Source organism: Phaseolus vulgaris, chromosome 7 (genome assembly GCF_051622355.1).
Source record: "Phaseolus vulgaris cultivar YP4 chromosome 7, ASM5162235v1, whole genome shotgun sequence".
Taxonomy (NCBI): Eukaryota; Viridiplantae; Streptophyta; class Magnoliopsida; order Fabales; family Fabaceae; genus Phaseolus; species Phaseolus vulgaris.
In genome coordinates, this window is record NC_143504.1 from 51742140 (window position 1) to 51761300 (window position 19161).

General features: G+C 27.7%; 2 protein-coding genes across 2 annotated transcripts; one reads left to right on the forward strand and one right to left on the reverse strand.

Annotated features, from left to right (window-relative positions):
* Nucleotides 1–10566: 10566 nt before the first annotated feature.
* LOC137830050 (F-box protein PP2-B15) lies at nt 10567–12005 on the reverse strand. Its single transcript, XM_068637143.2, has 3 exons — nt 11518–12005; nt 11312–11430; nt 10567–11196 (listed from the first exon to the last, which is right to left on the reverse strand). The coding sequence occupies exons 1-3, from the start codon at nt 11770–11772 to the stop codon at nt 10761–10763; spliced, it is 810 nt and encodes a 269-aa protein (XP_068493244.1). The 5' UTR covers nt 11773–12005; the 3' UTR covers nt 10567–10760.
* Nucleotides 12006–15380: 3375 nt separating this feature from the next.
* On the forward strand, nt 15381–18899 carry LOC137830051 (Tetratricopeptide repeat (TPR)-like superfamily protein). Its single transcript, XM_068637144.2, has 8 exons — nt 15381–15677; nt 15888–15954; nt 16034–16073; nt 16234–16366; nt 16463–16534; nt 17913–17993; nt 18454–18515; nt 18606–18899. The coding sequence occupies exons 1-8, from the start codon at nt 15426–15428 to the stop codon at nt 18670–18672; spliced, it is 774 nt and encodes a 257-aa protein (XP_068493245.1). The 5' UTR covers nt 15381–15425; the 3' UTR covers nt 18673–18899.
* The last annotated feature ends 262 nt before the right edge of the window (nt 18900–19161 follow it).

Below are 19161 nucleotides of genomic sequence, written 5' to 3' on the forward strand. Positions count from 1 at the left end.
TATTTTTCGTGGAAGTATGGGAGAATTTATTGGTGCTTTTTCAACGTTTCTTGAAGTTCAAACTGCTTTGGTTGCTGAGTTTTATGGAGTTATACATGCTATGGAGGAAGCTCAAAAAATGGGGCTTACTAATGTCTGGCTTGAATGTGATTCTGCCTTGGTTTGTGCTGCGTTTACTGTTAGGACTAATGTTCCGTGGATGCTTCAGAATCGATGGAATACTTGTCTTAATTTTTGTGGGACAATCAGGTTTAGGGTAACTCATATTTTTCGTGAAGGGAATGCGTGTGCTGATAAGTTGGCTAATTTAGGATTTATTCATAGAGAATCATTTCATTGGTATAATAGACTCCCAGCTAGTATGTTCTTAGAATTCTTTATGAATAGCTATAATCTACCTATGTATCGTTTGTGTTAACATATGGGTTTTGGTCTAGTCCCTCCATATTTTTGTATTTTCTTTCTTTTTTCTTTTTTTTAATAATATTTTTTTTCATGTGATGGCAGATGATTGATGTTACTTGAGGTGTCAGCTTAGCTGAGATGTCAAGTTGCATAGTGATGCCTAACACAAAAACTTTATAAAAAAAAATAGAAAAAAAAATCATTTCGATAATAAAAACACTTTTTAAAATCATTTTGATAACAAAAACACTCTTTTAAAAATCATTTTGATAATAAAAACACTTTTTATAATTGGTTTATCCATTTTATTATGGATATGAGTAATAGTTCTTTATGACTATTTCAATGCATAATGCATAAGTGAGTTGTAAATAAATTTCAATCACATATAATATGATCGACAATCTTTATTGTTGAACTCGATGAAATTGTATTTCATAAGTCTAATAAATGCTTAATACACTATAAATGGGTCAACAAATGTGAGTAACAAATGACAATGATGAGAAGACAAGGTAGTTTAAGAGTTTGAAACTTTCCACAAACACACCATCAAACATTTAATCTAATTGTGTATGACATTAGTCGTCGATGAAGTTGCAGAGTTGTTATCTCTTGAATATCAAACTCAGAATTTTCTCGATTGTAGTGGAGACACAAGGTTTATCTTTGTTGATTTTTCCTAAGTAATGTAGTGATTTCTTCTAGATATTGATGTCCTACTTGTAACATGCATTATCTTCATGCCCCGTTCAACAAACCAATATTTTGTTATTTTGAATGTTGACTTAATAAGGGTAAGGATTGGTAAGGAACATGCTCCCTTCAAAATTGAGTTTGTGCATTCGACTAAATTAGTTGTCATATGCTTGTACATCTTGCATTCATCGATATGTGTGTTTTCATATCACAAAAACAATGTAAGACGATTGATAAACATTGAGGTTTCTCTTGTAAGTAGTAGGGCAATTGTTCCTCTTATATGTTTCACCACTGTAGAGTTCTATCAAGTCAATCGAGTCATGTGATAGTTTATCGTTTGTCAATCTATTCTTACTGATCCATTAAACTTATATTAGGTCCACAAAGAAGACATGTGATGACAAATAGATAGATATTGCCCACAATATCATCACAAGTGGATAACACTGTGGAATGATTGACATAACCGTCTAATTCAAATATATGAATTTAATAGAAATAGTCATTTGCATGATATTGCATACTATTTGATACATATCACATCAAGAATCAACATCCAACGCCGATGTAAGTTCAATTTCAAATACATTTAATCATATTTTTAGTTCAAGTCAATTAAAATTTAAATTTTTTTTCTACAGTATGATATGCCAGAGGAGGTACAACCACCTCAACCACAACCTTCTTATCACCATGTTGGACATTCTTCCAACATTCACGAGTCTCCACAATAACATATTGGTCAATCTAGTTTTCAACCACCTTCAATATTTTCATATGTGGATCATCATCATTACACGTCTGCATTATTGTATCAGCAAATTCCCTACACATAATATTTTCACATTGCAACCACATCTTTTTTCAACCATATGAAATATGTTTACAACTTCTATTGTGACATCACCATTTCCATAAATCCAATGTCATATATGGATTATTATAAATCCATAATGTTTTTTTATAATGGAACTGAAGATAACGATAAAGAAAATGAAGATAATAACATAAATGATGGCATTGTCCAAATTAAAATTGGTACACGAATTTAGTCACAACCATGAAAGACTAAAAAACTAACTTGTAACACAAACTCTTATTATTAGTTATATTTTTAATATCTTTTTATATATATGTTAGTAATTTTCAAACTTTTGTTCTACAATCTTTGTATTTTTATTTTCACAAGTTCCATTCAAAATAAACATAATTTTAAAATTAAAGTCATAACATTTATTTTATAGTTTTTCTAAAAAAACAAAATCATTTACCTTAAAAACAACCATATAGGCATTCAATAAAAAAAACAAATACAAAATAAATTAAAATACCAAAAACCATTTATTTCAAATTTTTGAAAAATTAAAAAAACCAATTACGTATAAAACAAAAAAAAATCTATAAAATTAAAACCTTACGTGCTCACCCTTTCTCAAAACATTAAGAAAAAAAAAGATGAAGCAGTGTACACATCACGACTCTACCTTCCCTAAATTAAAAATAGGTATAATTACCCTTTTAGTCCCTACATTTAGACTCTGCGTTCGGTGATATGGAGTTGAGTGGATTCTCCTAAATCCAAACCATAAGACAGATTTAAATAGACAAGCATACATAGTGAGTATCGTAATTGTGCATAAGAAGTTGGGTGAAAAAGGTGAGGAGAGGTGATGTAGAAGAAGTTGGGTGAAGGAGGTGAGGGAAGGGGACAAAATGTAGAAAAAGGTGGAGACCCAAGACTATAGATGCAATCAAATTGATTTTTTTTAAAAATCACTATATTAAATTTAATATTGACCCGAAATATAGAGAACAAAAAGGTAATTATACTTTAAAAATAAAACATTTAAATAAAAAACAAAAAATAATTAAAAAAAGTCATACTCCAACAAACAATGTTTTTTTTTTAAAAAAGTTAAAAATAAATTTGAAGTCTCCTCCCTCCCTCTAACAACTTTAACAAAATATATTTTAAAAAATTACAAATATTTAGAAAACGTTATTTTAACCTAAAAAAATATTTCAAACAAAAGTCGTGTTTAAAAATATATATATTTTTATTTCAAAATGGTGCTTTCAAGTATGATTTGTATATTTAAGTAAAATTTTAAATATTTATTTATAATTTTTTTTAAATTGCATTATTATAATAAATTATTGGAAAAAAGTGAAACCTTCTATAACGTGTATAATGTATCTCTTAGGTTGTGTTTGCTTCAAATGTTGCATTGTTGACGAAGATGAATCTAAGTGGATATTTGATGTTTGCATCAAGGGTTCTGTGGGGAATGGGAGGGCGCTAAATTTGCATGAAGAGTGATTTCTCTCCCCTCTTCATATGCAAAGATTGGAGTGGATGAATTATTTTTCTCATTTTGCCCTTGTTTTTTACTTTGCATGGAACGTGGGTACAATGTGCTTTCTGTAGAGATTGCATGAGATTCTCTGAACCATCACATGCACAACTTGACCGTGAAACAAGTTAATGCAGTTGGTGTAGTTTTGAAATGCAAAAATAAATATCAATCTGAGTAGGTTAAGTCCATTGTCAAAGGTGAATTTTTTTGAAAGGGTTAAGCAATGTGAGATTTTCTTCCATTCTTGCATGTTTGATGTTATTCAGGTTGAGGTAGTGACCCATTTGTTGTTTCGTGTTGGTGAGGTTAAGCTAGATTGTGGTGTACATATGCATTCTCGTTGCTTGTGGGAACCATTGGAAGGTGCATGAAGGTGTATGAAGCAAGTGAAACATTTCCAGACCTCCATAACACACACAAAGACAACACAACGAAGACATAATCGATTACATACTAAAATTTAGTGCATTATTGATTATGTATGAGGAACAATTACTCGTATAATTAATTATGTGTATAAAAAATAAGGGATAATCGATTATTCCACTTTGGTAATCCATTATGTGTTCGCGTTTTTTGTTCTCTAGGCCGCTATGTTGTTATTTCACCAACTAAACTTTTTTTTTGTAGTTTTTTTTGTTTAATTGATAAAAAAAAATATGTTTGCAGCTTTATAATGGTTTATATGTGTTAACTTCACTTTTGGTTTTGTAGTTCATTGAAGTTAAAATTCTTGTTAGTTGTTAGGTGTGCATAATTGGTGACGTGTTTAGCTTTTTCTCGAGATGTGGTTAGCTCCTGTGGTGGTGTGTTTAGTAGGTGGTAGTGAACATGTCTCTATTTTGAGATTGTAATGTAATGACTTTATTTAATGAGTAGTTTAATAAATGACTATTTTAAATTTCATGTTTCATTTTAGTATAATTTAATATGATTTTTACACGAGTTCAAATTCTTGCAATATTTTCTATTTATAAATATAACGTAAAATAAATTAATCATATTAATCCTTACAAATATGTTTAAATATTAAATTAATTATCTCAACTAACCTCAATAATAATTTACAATTCATAACATTAATATAATTTTTATCTTTCAAAATAATTATCTTAAACTATTATTCAATAAGTACAAGATCAAAGCAAAACCATCATACTAATTTATTCAAAATTTTACAAATTTCTTAACTTCATCAAATTCTACTTCCATTCTCAACATCAATTAAAAGAACCATCTCTAAATGGTTTACCCTCAAAAGTGGTTTTCTTAACTTCCATGATAACATATCAACATTTCAATTCAAAGTAATTCAATCATTTACTCATTTTAACTATACTAATTAACAATATAATTTTTTTATTTTAACGGCTGACAATATACTAAGCTCTCATATTCGCAATTCTCATTCAAATTTCAACTAACTGAAATAAAATAAAACATATTAATTTTCCTTACCTCAAATCTAAAGCTCCACAAAAAAGAATTCATAGACTAAACAAAATTAATGAAATCCTAACTTATTCCAAAAGAGTTTGATTCACGAACAAAACTTATCATCATAAACTCATACTAACAAAAATTTATCTAATCAATTCAAATAACAAAAAATATCTAATCAATTCAAATTTAACATGCAAGTTTTCCAACTCACCTTCACTACACAGAAAAAAATATTATAAATGATTGTGTGTTCTAGTATAATATAGTTATTTATGATTTAAAAATGTTTTCTCATTTGAACACGTACATAAGGACGAGTATTATAGTATAACGGATTGCATTGACCTTTCTTTATAAAATATTTTTCTTTATCGTCAAAAAAATGATATTTGACTGGAATTCATATCATGGCTTTCATTCTATATTCACGTTGACAAAACAATAAAACCAACACCTTTCACACCTAAATATACGAGAATATTTAAATAAATAATTAGTAAGTAAATTTTTTAATACTTAATTAAATACTAATTTAAAAAATATTTATTAATAAAAATTAATTTATATTTTAATAAATTTTTGTCTAAAATAATATATAATTTAGTTTATACAATAATTAATTACTTTTTATTTTTAAAATTAATTTTTTATTTAATAATATATATAGAGTAGGTTAAAAATATCATAGGTCAAAGTAAAGTTGTTTCTCATCATTACACTTTACACCATCACTTTACCAACATTTGTACTTCCTTTATAACACTGCATATATTTTACTTCATTTCTCCTCTTTCAAATCTCAAATCCAAATAACCAACATCCCAAATGATTTCATCACTAAACATATTTTACTTTAGTTTTTGTGTGGCAAATCCTCAAACCCAGATTTAACAAAAATTCCAAATGATTTCATCTCTTTTATAACAAAAATATATTGTTTGAGTAAAAAAATTTAAAATAAATTGAAATTATATAATTTTATAAGATTATTTCAATTATTTAAAAAGTTAGAAAATTTTAAATTCTACTTTAAAAATTAAAAATTTAAAAGTCTTTATATTATTATATTTATATTTTTTTATTCAAATTCTTAATAAACTAAATTTTATTAATATATATATATATATATATATATATATATATATATGATTAAGATTAAGATATTGTCGACTTAACTAACATCTGAGTATTATAATTTTAATATTGTTAATAAATATTTTTTAGTATTAAAGTTAGATTGAATTTATTTTTCAACCGACACCGTTAAATTTATTTTATTGTTGATGTTAAGTTAAAGTTATTTTATTGTTTTTCTATTATATTAAAAATGTTATGTAAACACATTACAACACGAAAATTATTAAATAAAAATTAGTTATAGAGAAAAAAATAATTAGTTGTTAGAATAACTAAATTAGAGATTATTTCAGAGAAAAAAAATTATTAATTTTTAAATAGTTTTTATTATTAATAAATAATTCTAAATTTATATCTAATTAGCTACCAAAGTTTTAATTACTAATTATTTAGATTCTAAATTTGGTTGCAAAATTCTTGTTAGCTAATTAGATACCAATTTATAAATTATTTATCAATAATATAAACTAATTTAGAAACCAATAATTTTTTGAGTTTCTAAAATAGTCTCTAATTTAATTATTATAGTAACTAATTATTTTTTAGTCTCTAAAATTGATTTCATTAAATTAATGATTTTCATGTAGTGATAATAAAAAAAATATAATCAATATCAATTAGAGTTCTTTTTAAAATAATAATTTATTATTTTGTAACCAATATAATAACGTCAATATTACTCTTTGTTAATAGTTTGTTAGGATTTTTCCTAGGCTAGAAAAAAAAAGAACTTTCGACAAACACAATTAAGATTTCTTTTTAATTTTTAGCTAAAAGTCAGAAAAAAAAAAATTTCTCTCTCTAAATTGCCCTTACGGCATTGAAAGAAACCAGGACAATTAATACTCCAATTTTAGATGGAATCTTCAATTTTTATAGCTAAAGAACATTTATTGGTTTATTGAAAAATCTACATAACCATATATCAACTAAATTATTGTTCATATTATTCAACTGTTGCATTAATAATGTAAAATGTTTAATCACCACCTAAAAGAAGTCTTCACTCAAAACATTGCTTATTTTTATATTAAAATTTAGGTATAACTAATCGTTTTGAATGTAGACTTTTTTTTTTGTCTTTTTCTATTTTGATTCTTACTAAAAAATAATTTCAGAGTGGCCCCTTTCCCATAAAATCTAAAACAAAAGCTATTAGAATAAAAGGAAGTTATAAGATTAATTAAGAAGATGAAATAGAAAAGAACCAAAATTGAGGGTGACTTCAAAATATAGAAGTATCTCCGTTGAGCATTCAAAAGAGGGTTACGTGAGCCCAACCACCAAAAAATAAGTGTTAGTTAACTGAGAGTGAAATAATGCTACTCACCAAAGTACCAAACAATTTGATATTTAATTAAGTTAGTTGTGCAAAAAAATATATGAATTACATTTTTTTTATAAATATGTTTTCTTCTCTTCATAGATGAATACGAATTATATTTTAATCATCATCAATAAAAAAATATCAATAGTAATAATAACATTAAATTTCATATTAATTACAATACACTAAAACATGTAAAAAAAAGTTCATGTTTTATCGTAAATTTAAAAATATTATTTCAATTTTAAAATGTACAAAACTAATATTTAAAGATAATTATGATTATTTTAAATTTTAAAATAAAATCAAATATGTATGGTCTTTAATTTTATTTTACCTGCATATATTTTAATATGTTTCGTGAGAAGGATCTGATTAATATTAGCATAAATTTAATTTATTTCTGAAATAGTAAATATATATATAAATTCTGAAAAAAAATTAATCAAAATTTAAAACGATGTATTTTAAAATTAATTAAAATATTGTTTTTTAAATGTAAGTTTATTTATTGATGTATTATAAATTAGATTTTTGTCGTTTTCATTAATGCAATTTATGCATTACAAATATCAAGACATTATTAATTTTCTGTGATATTTTATCGCTTATAATATAAGAAATTTATTTTTTAAGTATTAGTCATCGGAATCATTAATATTATTCAATTTTTTTTATTATATTAACTAAATTAAATATTTTAATATATAAAGTAGTTTTTATTATTAATAAAAATATATACATTAACTTTTAAACTGATATTTAATATTAATTATCAAATTTTAACTACTATTTATTTTAATTTTTAAATTAAAATAATTAATAGTTAAAATATTAATAATTAATATTAAATATAAATTTATTTAAAAGTATATTTATAATTTTTTATTAATAATAAAAATTACTTTAAATATCAATAATTTTTTAATTTAAAAAATAATAATAAATTTAGTCATCGATTAATCATTTTTTATTTTTAAAATTAATTATTATTTAATATTTTTTAGTGTTAGAAAAATACACACATTTAGCAAAAAATTACTTCTATAATTAAGTGTATTGTGTGGGTGTCAAATTTCCTATTTTTGTACTTTTATTATAAAACTTGTAATTCTGAACTAACTTTAATTCATCAATATCGAACAATTATTTTGTTTCAAGAAAATCTGAAGATTACAATATTTTTCTTTTAAATTCTTTCTATCTAATAATGTGTAATTATTTCTTTTTAAGGAACATTATAAAGTGATAATACCTTTTATAAATAAAAATATTCAACCAATCCCAATAAATTTAAATTATTTAGTAAGCAATTATTAAATATTTTATTAATTTTCTTATAAATGCTACCACGAGTACAGTTTATTTATTTATTTCAAACAGAGTGTTTTACACGTTTTGCCTACAGTGCTAGTGGACCATTTTGATATAAGTGAATCGGTGACTTTTTTATAAGGTAAATTGTTTAATATGATAAATTGTCTTTAATAATTACTTTAAATTTTTGTATTGTGTTTTGTTTTTTTCTTCTCAAGTATTATTTAAGAAATTTTATTTCACTATTCAAAATAATTTTTGGATAAAAACAAAATAAAAAATCTATTATTGACAAAAAGATTTTAGAAAAAAATATTAGAAGCATAAACAAGATTCGAAACTTTTTAGAGAAAAATAATATTAAAGCATTTAATTTTTATACATTATGATTTTATAGAATTTTTTTTTGTCAATTTACAATTTCAATCGGTCAAAATTATACGAACTTAACGATGATGCACTATAGTAATATTATGTCATCATTCAATCATAAAATATTATTGATGTACTTTTAAAATAATATCATAAAATTGTATTTTTTTTATATAAAACTATTTAATATGGATGCATGTTTTCCTTTTCAAATTATATCACATAATTTCTAAAGTAATATTATAAAAAAATATTTAACTTACCGTAGATACATATTGGACTATCTATTATTAAACAACGAGATAAATACCTTTGACCATACTAAATTATAAGTTTGTAAGAGAAGGCACTTGCACACACAAAGCATAACAAAAACAAATCAACAAAATTATTGGGTTGATTTTCACATGGTACCAAATTTGACACTACCATAAGTTAGAAAGACATCATGAGTGAGACAGATAGGAATATAAAACATGCAAAAACGGATTTTTTTATAAGTACTTTTAAAAGAAAAAATAACATGAAATAATAAAAAGGTAATTAATTTATATACAAGTTAAAATTAAATAAAAAAAACAAATAAACAAACTTTTTTCAAACTAATGAATGTATAAATTAATTTTACCTCATAACAATTAAATTGAATTTTTTTATTTACATTTTATAATTACTATATAAATATTATAATCGTGACTATTTTTCATTTTTCAGGCATTCACTCTTTAACTAAAATATAATAAAGCTGTTAAAAATAATCCTATGATTATTAGTTTTTTAATAACTATGGAATAAATTTTAACATAATTTGTAAAAGTATTATTATTGTTTTTTTCTTTAAATTTAACTCAACCCCATAAAAATGGATTCTCCAACACATTTTCTCACGCCGAGAGTGATAACTAGTGCGTGAGATAACATACTATGAGTGATCTGATAACGGTCCGATAGCGGGTGACTTGATAAGATCAAAAAACACTGGTTAGCATAGACTTAAAGTGATCTTGATATCATATTACAAAATGGATTTTAAGCTTAACTCAACCCCATAAAATCAACTTATGAGATGAGGCTTACACCCACTTATATAAAATGAATTGTTTCCGGATCTCTAAATGATTACCACTGAGTCAAGCATTCTTGGAGCCAAATTCGACAAAAGAATCAGTTAAACTTGACGTCTTTTAGTTTTCTCAATAACTCTTTCCGTATTTTAAATTTTAATTCTTTACGAGATAAAACTACCCTTCATCACATTAGCCGCCCTCATATCATGTCACGTTGTCAAGATTGGTATATTTAGTTAAAGTGGTCAAAGTAACAAACATCTTTTAATATAATATAATAGTTGGTGATAGAAGCAGCCAATAATTTGTTATTTTTTGTTTTTAGTAAGCACGGGTTAATTTGGACACTGGTATTCGAATAACACGGTTTAAGGTTTTCCCAGTTTTGGGGCTCTTTTTTTGAGCAAACAGCACACTGAAATGTAAAACCAGTGTTTAATTTAAATGGAACGCAGACATTTATTGAAGATTGAAAATATATACTTAGAAATTACAGAAGAAAACAAAACAGTCTAAGAAACTTGTGTTTTCAACTCACTTACATTCATGGGTTTAGTTTTGGGTGTGGTAAACAAAAGTGAAAAGTGAAAAATGTGAACATATTTTATCTTATCCCACTACGTTAATGGAGAATTAAGAATGATGTCGTTTGGGTCTTACTTCGATGCCTTCCACGATAAGTCCTCCCTTTAACGGGTAACTCACCTCCATCAAACTCACCGTAACTTCTTCCTCGTTATGGCCGCTGAAGAACTCACCCACCTTAACTTCCATCCACCCATCTTCTCTTCTTGTTGCAACTCCAATCACCTCCTCTTCCATGTTCAACACTCTCTCCTTCTTACCCTTCTTCTCCTCTTTCTCGCACAGATAAACCCTCCCACTCTGCACTTTCTCGCCCACTGCAACACTCACCTCACACGCCACCCGATCAAGCCCGTACTCGCGGTGCGAAACTTTCATTATCAGATAAACCGCATACCACGTGTTCGCCGTTAGAACTCTCGTCCCTATTTTCCCCCGAATTTCTAACCAGCTCACCATTCTCAGCTCTGCCACCTCTCTGAACCTGCACAATCATTAATCGCCCTTGCTAATTAACATTCATTAATTACCTTACAAATTCAGATATTCAACATCTTACAAATTTGACCGCTTCAGCAAGGGCTCAATCAATTAATTACCTTGATTCAGGGACCGTTTTCCAGCACCAGTACAAAGGGTCAGTGCTCCACGTTATCGACAGTTGTCTTGCAGATAGGATGTAAGATTTTTTACCTGAAGACTTGTCTAATTTGAAGCTCTGCATAATACTATGTCTTAAGTAATTTGTAGGAAATGAAAAGAAGCATGAAAGGAATTGATTAATTAGTTAAGCATTTATATATACCATGTTGCCACCATCTAGGAGAAGTGGATGGCAGAGAGAGTAGAAGAGGTGTTTGTAAGAAGAGGAATCGAGGGTGTGGGGAAAGAGAGCTCTTGAGAGAATGTGACGATAATCAGAGGGAAAGAAGCTTTGCCATAGGAGGTCAGAGTCAGCGGCTGAACGCATGGTTGAAGACACCATTGAGAATCTACATGCGTCAGGTGGAGATGTGTACGACAGAATCTTTGAAACACAATCTTCCGGCAACGAATCCATGTTTTCAGGAGTTTGAATTTAGGAGAAAGGAAAAAACATTCACAAAATCATATGAAAGGGTGCGTCGGGTTTTATCTCAGCCGCCAGCGTTATGATTCTCGTGAACATGCGACGCTGAGCTTTCCTCTTCCTAAACGCAGGCAATTCACAGGTGTCATTTTGACCTTTTATAAATGTGTAGCTGTCGACTTTCCGAAAGATACTATCATCACACCACTTCTATTTATCCTCCTTTATCACATAACTTTCACCACACCACCACAAATAATTTTATAATTTATTATTTTTAATGCACCTCAAAAACAAATAATAAAGCTAATTAATCTCTAATTCCGTGTCAGAAAGTCAGATATATATGACATGATTGGATTGGAATATCTGATTTAGGTAGAAGTTGTGTGAGTTAATCTTATATTACATTATTGGTATGATATGGTATGTCTGCATAATATTTTTCACGTATTATTTAAAAATTGGTATTTAATATTTTAGTATAATTTAAAAAAATATATTAATTATAAGATTAAAAATTTGGAACAAATTTAAAAATGTTTTTTTATTTGTTTTGGGTAAGTGAAGGAACTTTGAATGTTGGAATAGTTATGAGCTGATCCTTGCCCTCTACATTTTTTTTATGTTTTGCGGTGTACAAAATTTGAGAGGGTGTTGTCGTGGAAGAAGGCATGAGGAATAAGAAGGATAAGCATGACCCGCAACTAATTCCACAGCTAATTTCTTTCGAACTGTATAGTTGTACTTGATAGACAATTTTTTTTTCTCCATTACTTTATAATCAATAATATTATTATTTTAATATTTTTTATATCCTTTAATAATAAATATATCTTTTAATATATACAGCAACATAACTATATAATTTTGTTAGTAAAACTAGACAACTTTCTACCAGTAGTCGGCACATTTCACACAAGTGAAATCAAACCAGATCAGTTGTATATATAAGAAAGAAAAAGATTAATAATCCAAAAAAAATTAACAATGTAAAAAATAATGCAAAATTTGTGGTTGGAATTAAGGAAATATATGTTTGAGATATCTAAAATTAGATTATTATATTAACTTACTATTTAGAGAATGGGGAGGGTTTTCTATTCAATCAATGAAACAAAGTTAACATACCAGAACCTATAATAATTATTTGAGCTTTATAAAATTTATTTGACCTTTATTAAATAAAATCTTATATTATAATAAAATAATATTTTTTATTTAATAAATGTAACCGGTATCCACGTATTATTATTAAATAATATTTTTTAATGTTCTAACGAGTGATTTTTGGAGACTTCTCTCCCCGTTTGGACTCGGTGAAATATTTTTCAATGATATATGTTTAGTTGAAAAAGCTAATAAAGATGCTTTCTATATATGGGAATCACCTCCTTCGAATTAGTAATATGGAAAACTTCCTATATAGGGGAGTAAAAACTTTATTTTAACAAGTTTTGTGAAAGTATACTATTATGTATACGGATGTACAATACATAATACAAAAATTCTAATAAACGGAAAACTTATTTTATTTTTTTAGAAATTTGAAAGAGGAATATAATTTTAAAATATTTTGTTTGTTTTGAAAATAATGTTTAACAAAAACAAAAAAATTGAGAAATTTAAAACTGGAATATGATAATTTTAAAGGATGCTTTTTAGTTTGTGATATGAAAAATTTATCTTTTTTCTAAATCTTTCTATTTTTTTTATTTGGATGAGTTCTTTCTTCACAATTTGTTTTTATTTTTCAATTTTTTTAAACTTAGTTATTCAATTAGTAGTCGGAAGGTTGTTGTCTGCAAACTCAAAGTTAGGTTCTTTCAGTAACCAAATAAACATTAATCACTAAATCAAACAAGTTCTTTGGTCATATTATAATTTTTATTATACTTATTATATTATTATTAATATAATTTATATTTATTAATAATAATAATAATAAAAATAATAATAATAATATAATTTATATTATTAATATTATTGAGTGGTTGAAAGTCTTGATCAGTATCTTCCTCAATCCTGACCTTTACCAACTGATTTTGTATCACCTATTGCAACTCCTCATTCCTTCTTTGAAATTGATCTTGTATCTAAAATGATTGATCTAACATTTTTCTCACAACTTCCTTTTCCCTTCTAATCTCTTCCTGCATCTTTTATGACTCCTCTATTCTCTCTTCATTTTGTCTCCACGTGTCTTCCATCATTGTCATGATTTGTTGTAGAGTTTGAGACATTGTTTCCTCTCCTTTCATGTCATCGTCCTTTTTGTTGCTTATATAATTGATTTACCTGTCAATGTGTTCTAGCCAATGAGTAACAAGATCTTAAATAAGAGTATTGAGTGTCTTAACCTCTTTCATTTCTCATTTTTTTTAACCCAATGCTTGTTCATTTCTCTCTTTTCATAATAATTTGTATAAGACTTTGTTTGTAATCTCTATTCATTATATTTATTACCATATATGTCTCTTTAATCTTATGATTAGTATGCTTTATTAATTAAAATAGGTTAAATATCTCAATAATATTATCAAAATTTATTAAATAGATTTAAATTATATCAATTAATATCTTAAAGCTCCATTTGCAACTTACTACAAACTTTATTAAAAGTGTGGCTAATCAAATCTAACCTAAATCATAACATTAAAGAGCTCATAATTTTTAATTTTTAATTTTTATTTGATTTGAGTTTAAATTATCAGTTAACTTAATGAATGTGATGACTTTTATGGTGAAAAAATGTGATTTACATATTAAGGATAAATGAGGATTTGTAATATTTTTCTATTTTTAATTTAACTTTAAATATCTTCTTAGTTCTTAAATTTTGAATATTTTGTTTTTTAATTCTACAAACTTCTTTTAGTTAATCTAGTTCATATAATTTGAGTATTTTGATTTTCAATATAATTATCGAATTCATATATATGCATGGGAAGTGGCACTATTTTTCATGCCATATTTTGTTAGTTTCTTTAAGAGTGGAAATATTTTTTTTAAACTGAAGTAATTTGAGGGAAAAGAAGAGCAAAATATCCCAATTACGAAAAGCAAAAAAGTGTTTTTTTTTCTATATATATTTACAATAATAATTCTTTTATATCTACTTTTTTTCCTCTTATTTTTATTTTTTTAACTTTTTTTAATAATAAAAATAAAATTTTATAATAAAATAATATTATTATTGTTTGGAAGAGTGAAAAAATATACGGTAAAACTTTTGTGGTCCATATATTTACGAAAAATTTTCATTGACACTGACATTTTTATATACATCAATTTCACAATTGTTTTTTTATAATAAAATATTCTATTTTAATAATAATAACATATTATAATAAAATAATAATTTAGGAAGTTTTAAGTTGAAAATGGGAATATGAGTGTTTCATATCCATATATTTAAAGAGATATAATATTTTGACACCCTATAAATATTTTTTTTAATAAAAATACAAGTAAAATGTAAAATGTTTTTAAATTAAAAAATTATAAATTTTTATAAATAATTAAAATATTAATATTTATTGGAATTTAGATATGATGTAAAAAAATATTGATATTTAAAAGATATGATAATACAGGTAACATTTCTGGTCAGAAACACCTTACCTTAGCTTCCTTCCACAACCATGTCAGCGTTGATGTCCATTTCCCACAACCTTAAACCCGCCATATTGGTGTCCCCTTCTCTTCATCACTCTTCCTCATTCCCAGTACTATTGTCTTTCAAATCACCTTTCTCTCTCACTCATCCTATAAACCTCACCCGAAGACTCTTCCTTCCCTCGGTTTCCGGCATCTGGGACGCTCTCACCGGCGCCAATAACAATGCCCGTGAAGCCGTTCTCGCAATTCGACGCGGAATGTCTCTTTTCCGCCAGGTTCTTCTCCAATTCTACTTCCTCATCGTCACCTTTTTCTTTTACATTTTGTACCACTTTGAGCATGCATCATAGCTGCTTATTTTTGTGTTCTGATGTGCTTCTGGTACTCATATAACATTTTATTCAATAGCACTTTTTGTGTCTATCTCTATGCATTATGAATTGTTTGTTGTACATTTAACATTTGTTGTTAAATTTATTGTTAAGGGTGATGTTTCGGGGTCTCTTGTGGAGTTCGACAAGGCAATGCAGTTGGATCCTCGTCAAAAGGCGTGTAGGTTTATACACTTCTGGAAAACGATTCATGAATTCACTTTGATATTTCGGTTATGAGACATTGTGATTGTTACCAGATCTTTGGCAAAGGGGCTTGACACTTTACTACCTCAATCGGTACTTACTTACACTACTTTCTCTAGCTAACTTTAGGAAAGAATCATTGTTGATTTTTTTATTGACAAAGTAAAATAGGTGTGGCGTGGGCAAGCACAACTACAATGTGCTGCATCTGAGTGTATCCAATGGAGACTAAATTGGATCCTTTTTATTGTAGATTTGAAGAGGGAGCTGAGCAGTTTCGCTTTGATGTTGCGCAAAATCCAAATGACACGGAAGAGTCCATATGGTGCTTTCTGTGTGAAGCTCCACTGTATGGAGTGGATGAAGCAAGGAAGCGATTTCTTGAGGCAAGTAGTTGCTTCTATTTCTTGCCACTAGGAAGTTCACATGAAAATGGAGTGTGTAAATATGCAAATAATTATCATCTTTCTAAATGAATTTAGGTTGGCATAGACCCGAGGCCAGTCATGCGGGAAGCATATAACATGTTCAAAGATGGTGGGGATCCTGAAAAGGTGTGCTGTAGTTACGTTTTTACTTAGTATGCAGTTATTTCTGTTATATATAAAACCATGCTTAATTCTTCCCCTTATAACTTGAGCTAGATTTTAGGAGAGTTGTTGTTGGTCCGTGAGCATTTCTAAAGCATGCCATTTTTTTTGTCTTCATGCACATTTACCTCATAATCTGGTGATTCTTCCCAGATATCGAGTCCTCTCATACTTAAACTAAGATTATGTTGGCAATTTGTTAATCTGGTATAATTTTCACGATTTTTGATATGTTTCGTAGGACAGATTGTGTAACATCCCCTAAGATTTTACTCAACTACACAATCCTGCTTCATTTATACAACAATATAGCACCGTATATCTCTTCTGTTAACATAGATCACCCCTGATTATATCGTTGTTATATGAAGAGAGGGAGATTGGTGTAATGTTGAAAAAATGAGGGGTGTCAAGTGTAATTGTGCAAAATCTCGGGTGTTAGTAAATTTTTCTCTAATTCTTATGTTTACACAAATGCCAAACATGAGCTTCTCCTCTTGATGATTAATCAATATGCTTTTATGCCCTATGTGAAGCGGACATTGCTTTGTTCCTCAGCAGTTCTGCCTATTATTAACTGTAATGTAGAATGTATAATGAAAAATTCACTTCTTTTTAGTGAGTAAATAAGAAGTAGGAAATTAGCAGAGAGGACTTTGTGAGGCTGATATTTATCATCAAGGATCTGTTAACCACATCAGCAGTACACTAACAATCAATTCAAAAACTAGGAAGATGACATTATTCAAATTGAAAATAGAAAGTCAAAATTTGAACATTTTTAGAATTAGAAGTCGAGGACCAAAAGTGCAAATAGCCTAATTTTGTTTCACTTTTTTTAATGAGAGCTTTGGATTCGATAATCTCTTGTCTAGTAGTAAAAATTTGTATGTTTGTGTTCTAGTAAAAAGTACTTCAGTATGATTCCTAGGGTTTCTAGTTAGAGCATTCAGAATTGAGTGTGTTTGTTCATAATGAGAGGTGTATTTTATAATTCCTAGTCAATTATTTTGTTATCTACCGGAACTTAACTAATATTATCTAATTCTTAAAATTTATATTTTCCTAAGTCCTATAATTGACTGGTTAGATAAGATACCTCCTCTTTTAATAGGAGATCAAACTAGTTTCATAGTTAGATTAAGATATAATCTTACCATTTTTATCGTTTATTTGGTCAGAACCAGAATTGTAGACGTAGAAACAGGTTTGCAGTAATTCTCTACTTTCAGTTTCCTTCAAAGGCACTAGAATAATTTTATTGGACTTTGTTATTGGCACTCTATATTCCTCGTGCCTCTGTAAATGTAATCTGATGCGGGCAATTGATTTACCTGTCTAGTTTGTAGCTGCATTCTCTGGTGGAAGAGACAGTGAGTATTTTTATGCTTCATTATATGCCGGGCTTTATTACGAATCTCAGGTATTCTTGTAACTTCCAATCTTAAACATATCAAAAGATTATACATTTGGCTCAATGATTGATATCATTATCCCAATGGAACTCTGGCTGTTGTTTACATAGCCTCTGTTGGGTGGAATATTTATGGGGGTGGTAATTTGACAGAATTGGTTTTTCTATTTTTTTTTACATTAGGAAAAATCAGATATATGTTGAAATAATAATTGTGCATAGTCTTTCCAACCAAAAAATGCATGCACAAACGAAGAACCTCAAAATAAATATTCATTAGTTTGCACACTTTGTTGTTAGTTTTTGGAATTGGTAAGAGAGTGGCAAGGTTGAAGAAAGTCGACCAAACTGGAATATTGTATATTAACCTGCCATCTTGTTCTATGTCAGAAGATTTGTACATTTTATGGTTTTTATTTGGTTTCAAGTTGCTTTATGAATTTCATCCTAAGGATTTTTCCATGGGTAGAATGAAACAGATGCTGCTAAAGTTCACATAGTTGCTGCATGCCAGTCTTCTTACGGGCAAAGGTTTTGTTTTGAATAAGTACACATTTCTTAGCTAGTGAAAAGAGTGCAAATTCGGAAACATGAAATGTGATCATTCATTCTTTAAATCAGGTCTGATGATTATATGGCTGCTCTTGCCAAGGTTCACTGTCTCTGTCGAAATTGGGTCTTCAACTAAAACATTTTGCAGTGTGTCCATTGTCCACGATGAAGCTGATTCGTAAGTGTCTCTATGTACTACAAACAGCATCTTGCGAGTTATTATGCTGCTGGAACGGTTAAAAGAAGTTATCATGTTCCTTTATTCATTTACCTTTTCACTTCATTTTGTGGCGTATATGAGTATTAGAAGTTCTTAAACATGCAAATTATTTTAATAATGAAATTATCTTTTGTTGAGTAATATACTATTTGGTTTCTACAAGGTTGATTTATCACCAGTTTAGTCTTCCAAATAACTCTTTGGTTAGCTTATTACGTCGATATTGAAATGTATCCCCGCAAATCTTGTATATCTCAATTTGGGACGAAGTTTAATCAAATTTGGAAACTTGGTCAATATGTAAGTAATATGCTGATTAAATTGATGTAGCTATTTGGGTTAGATGGGGGCACTTATGTACATATAATTATTACTGTTCAGCATCAGTATAGGAAGGAGCCATAT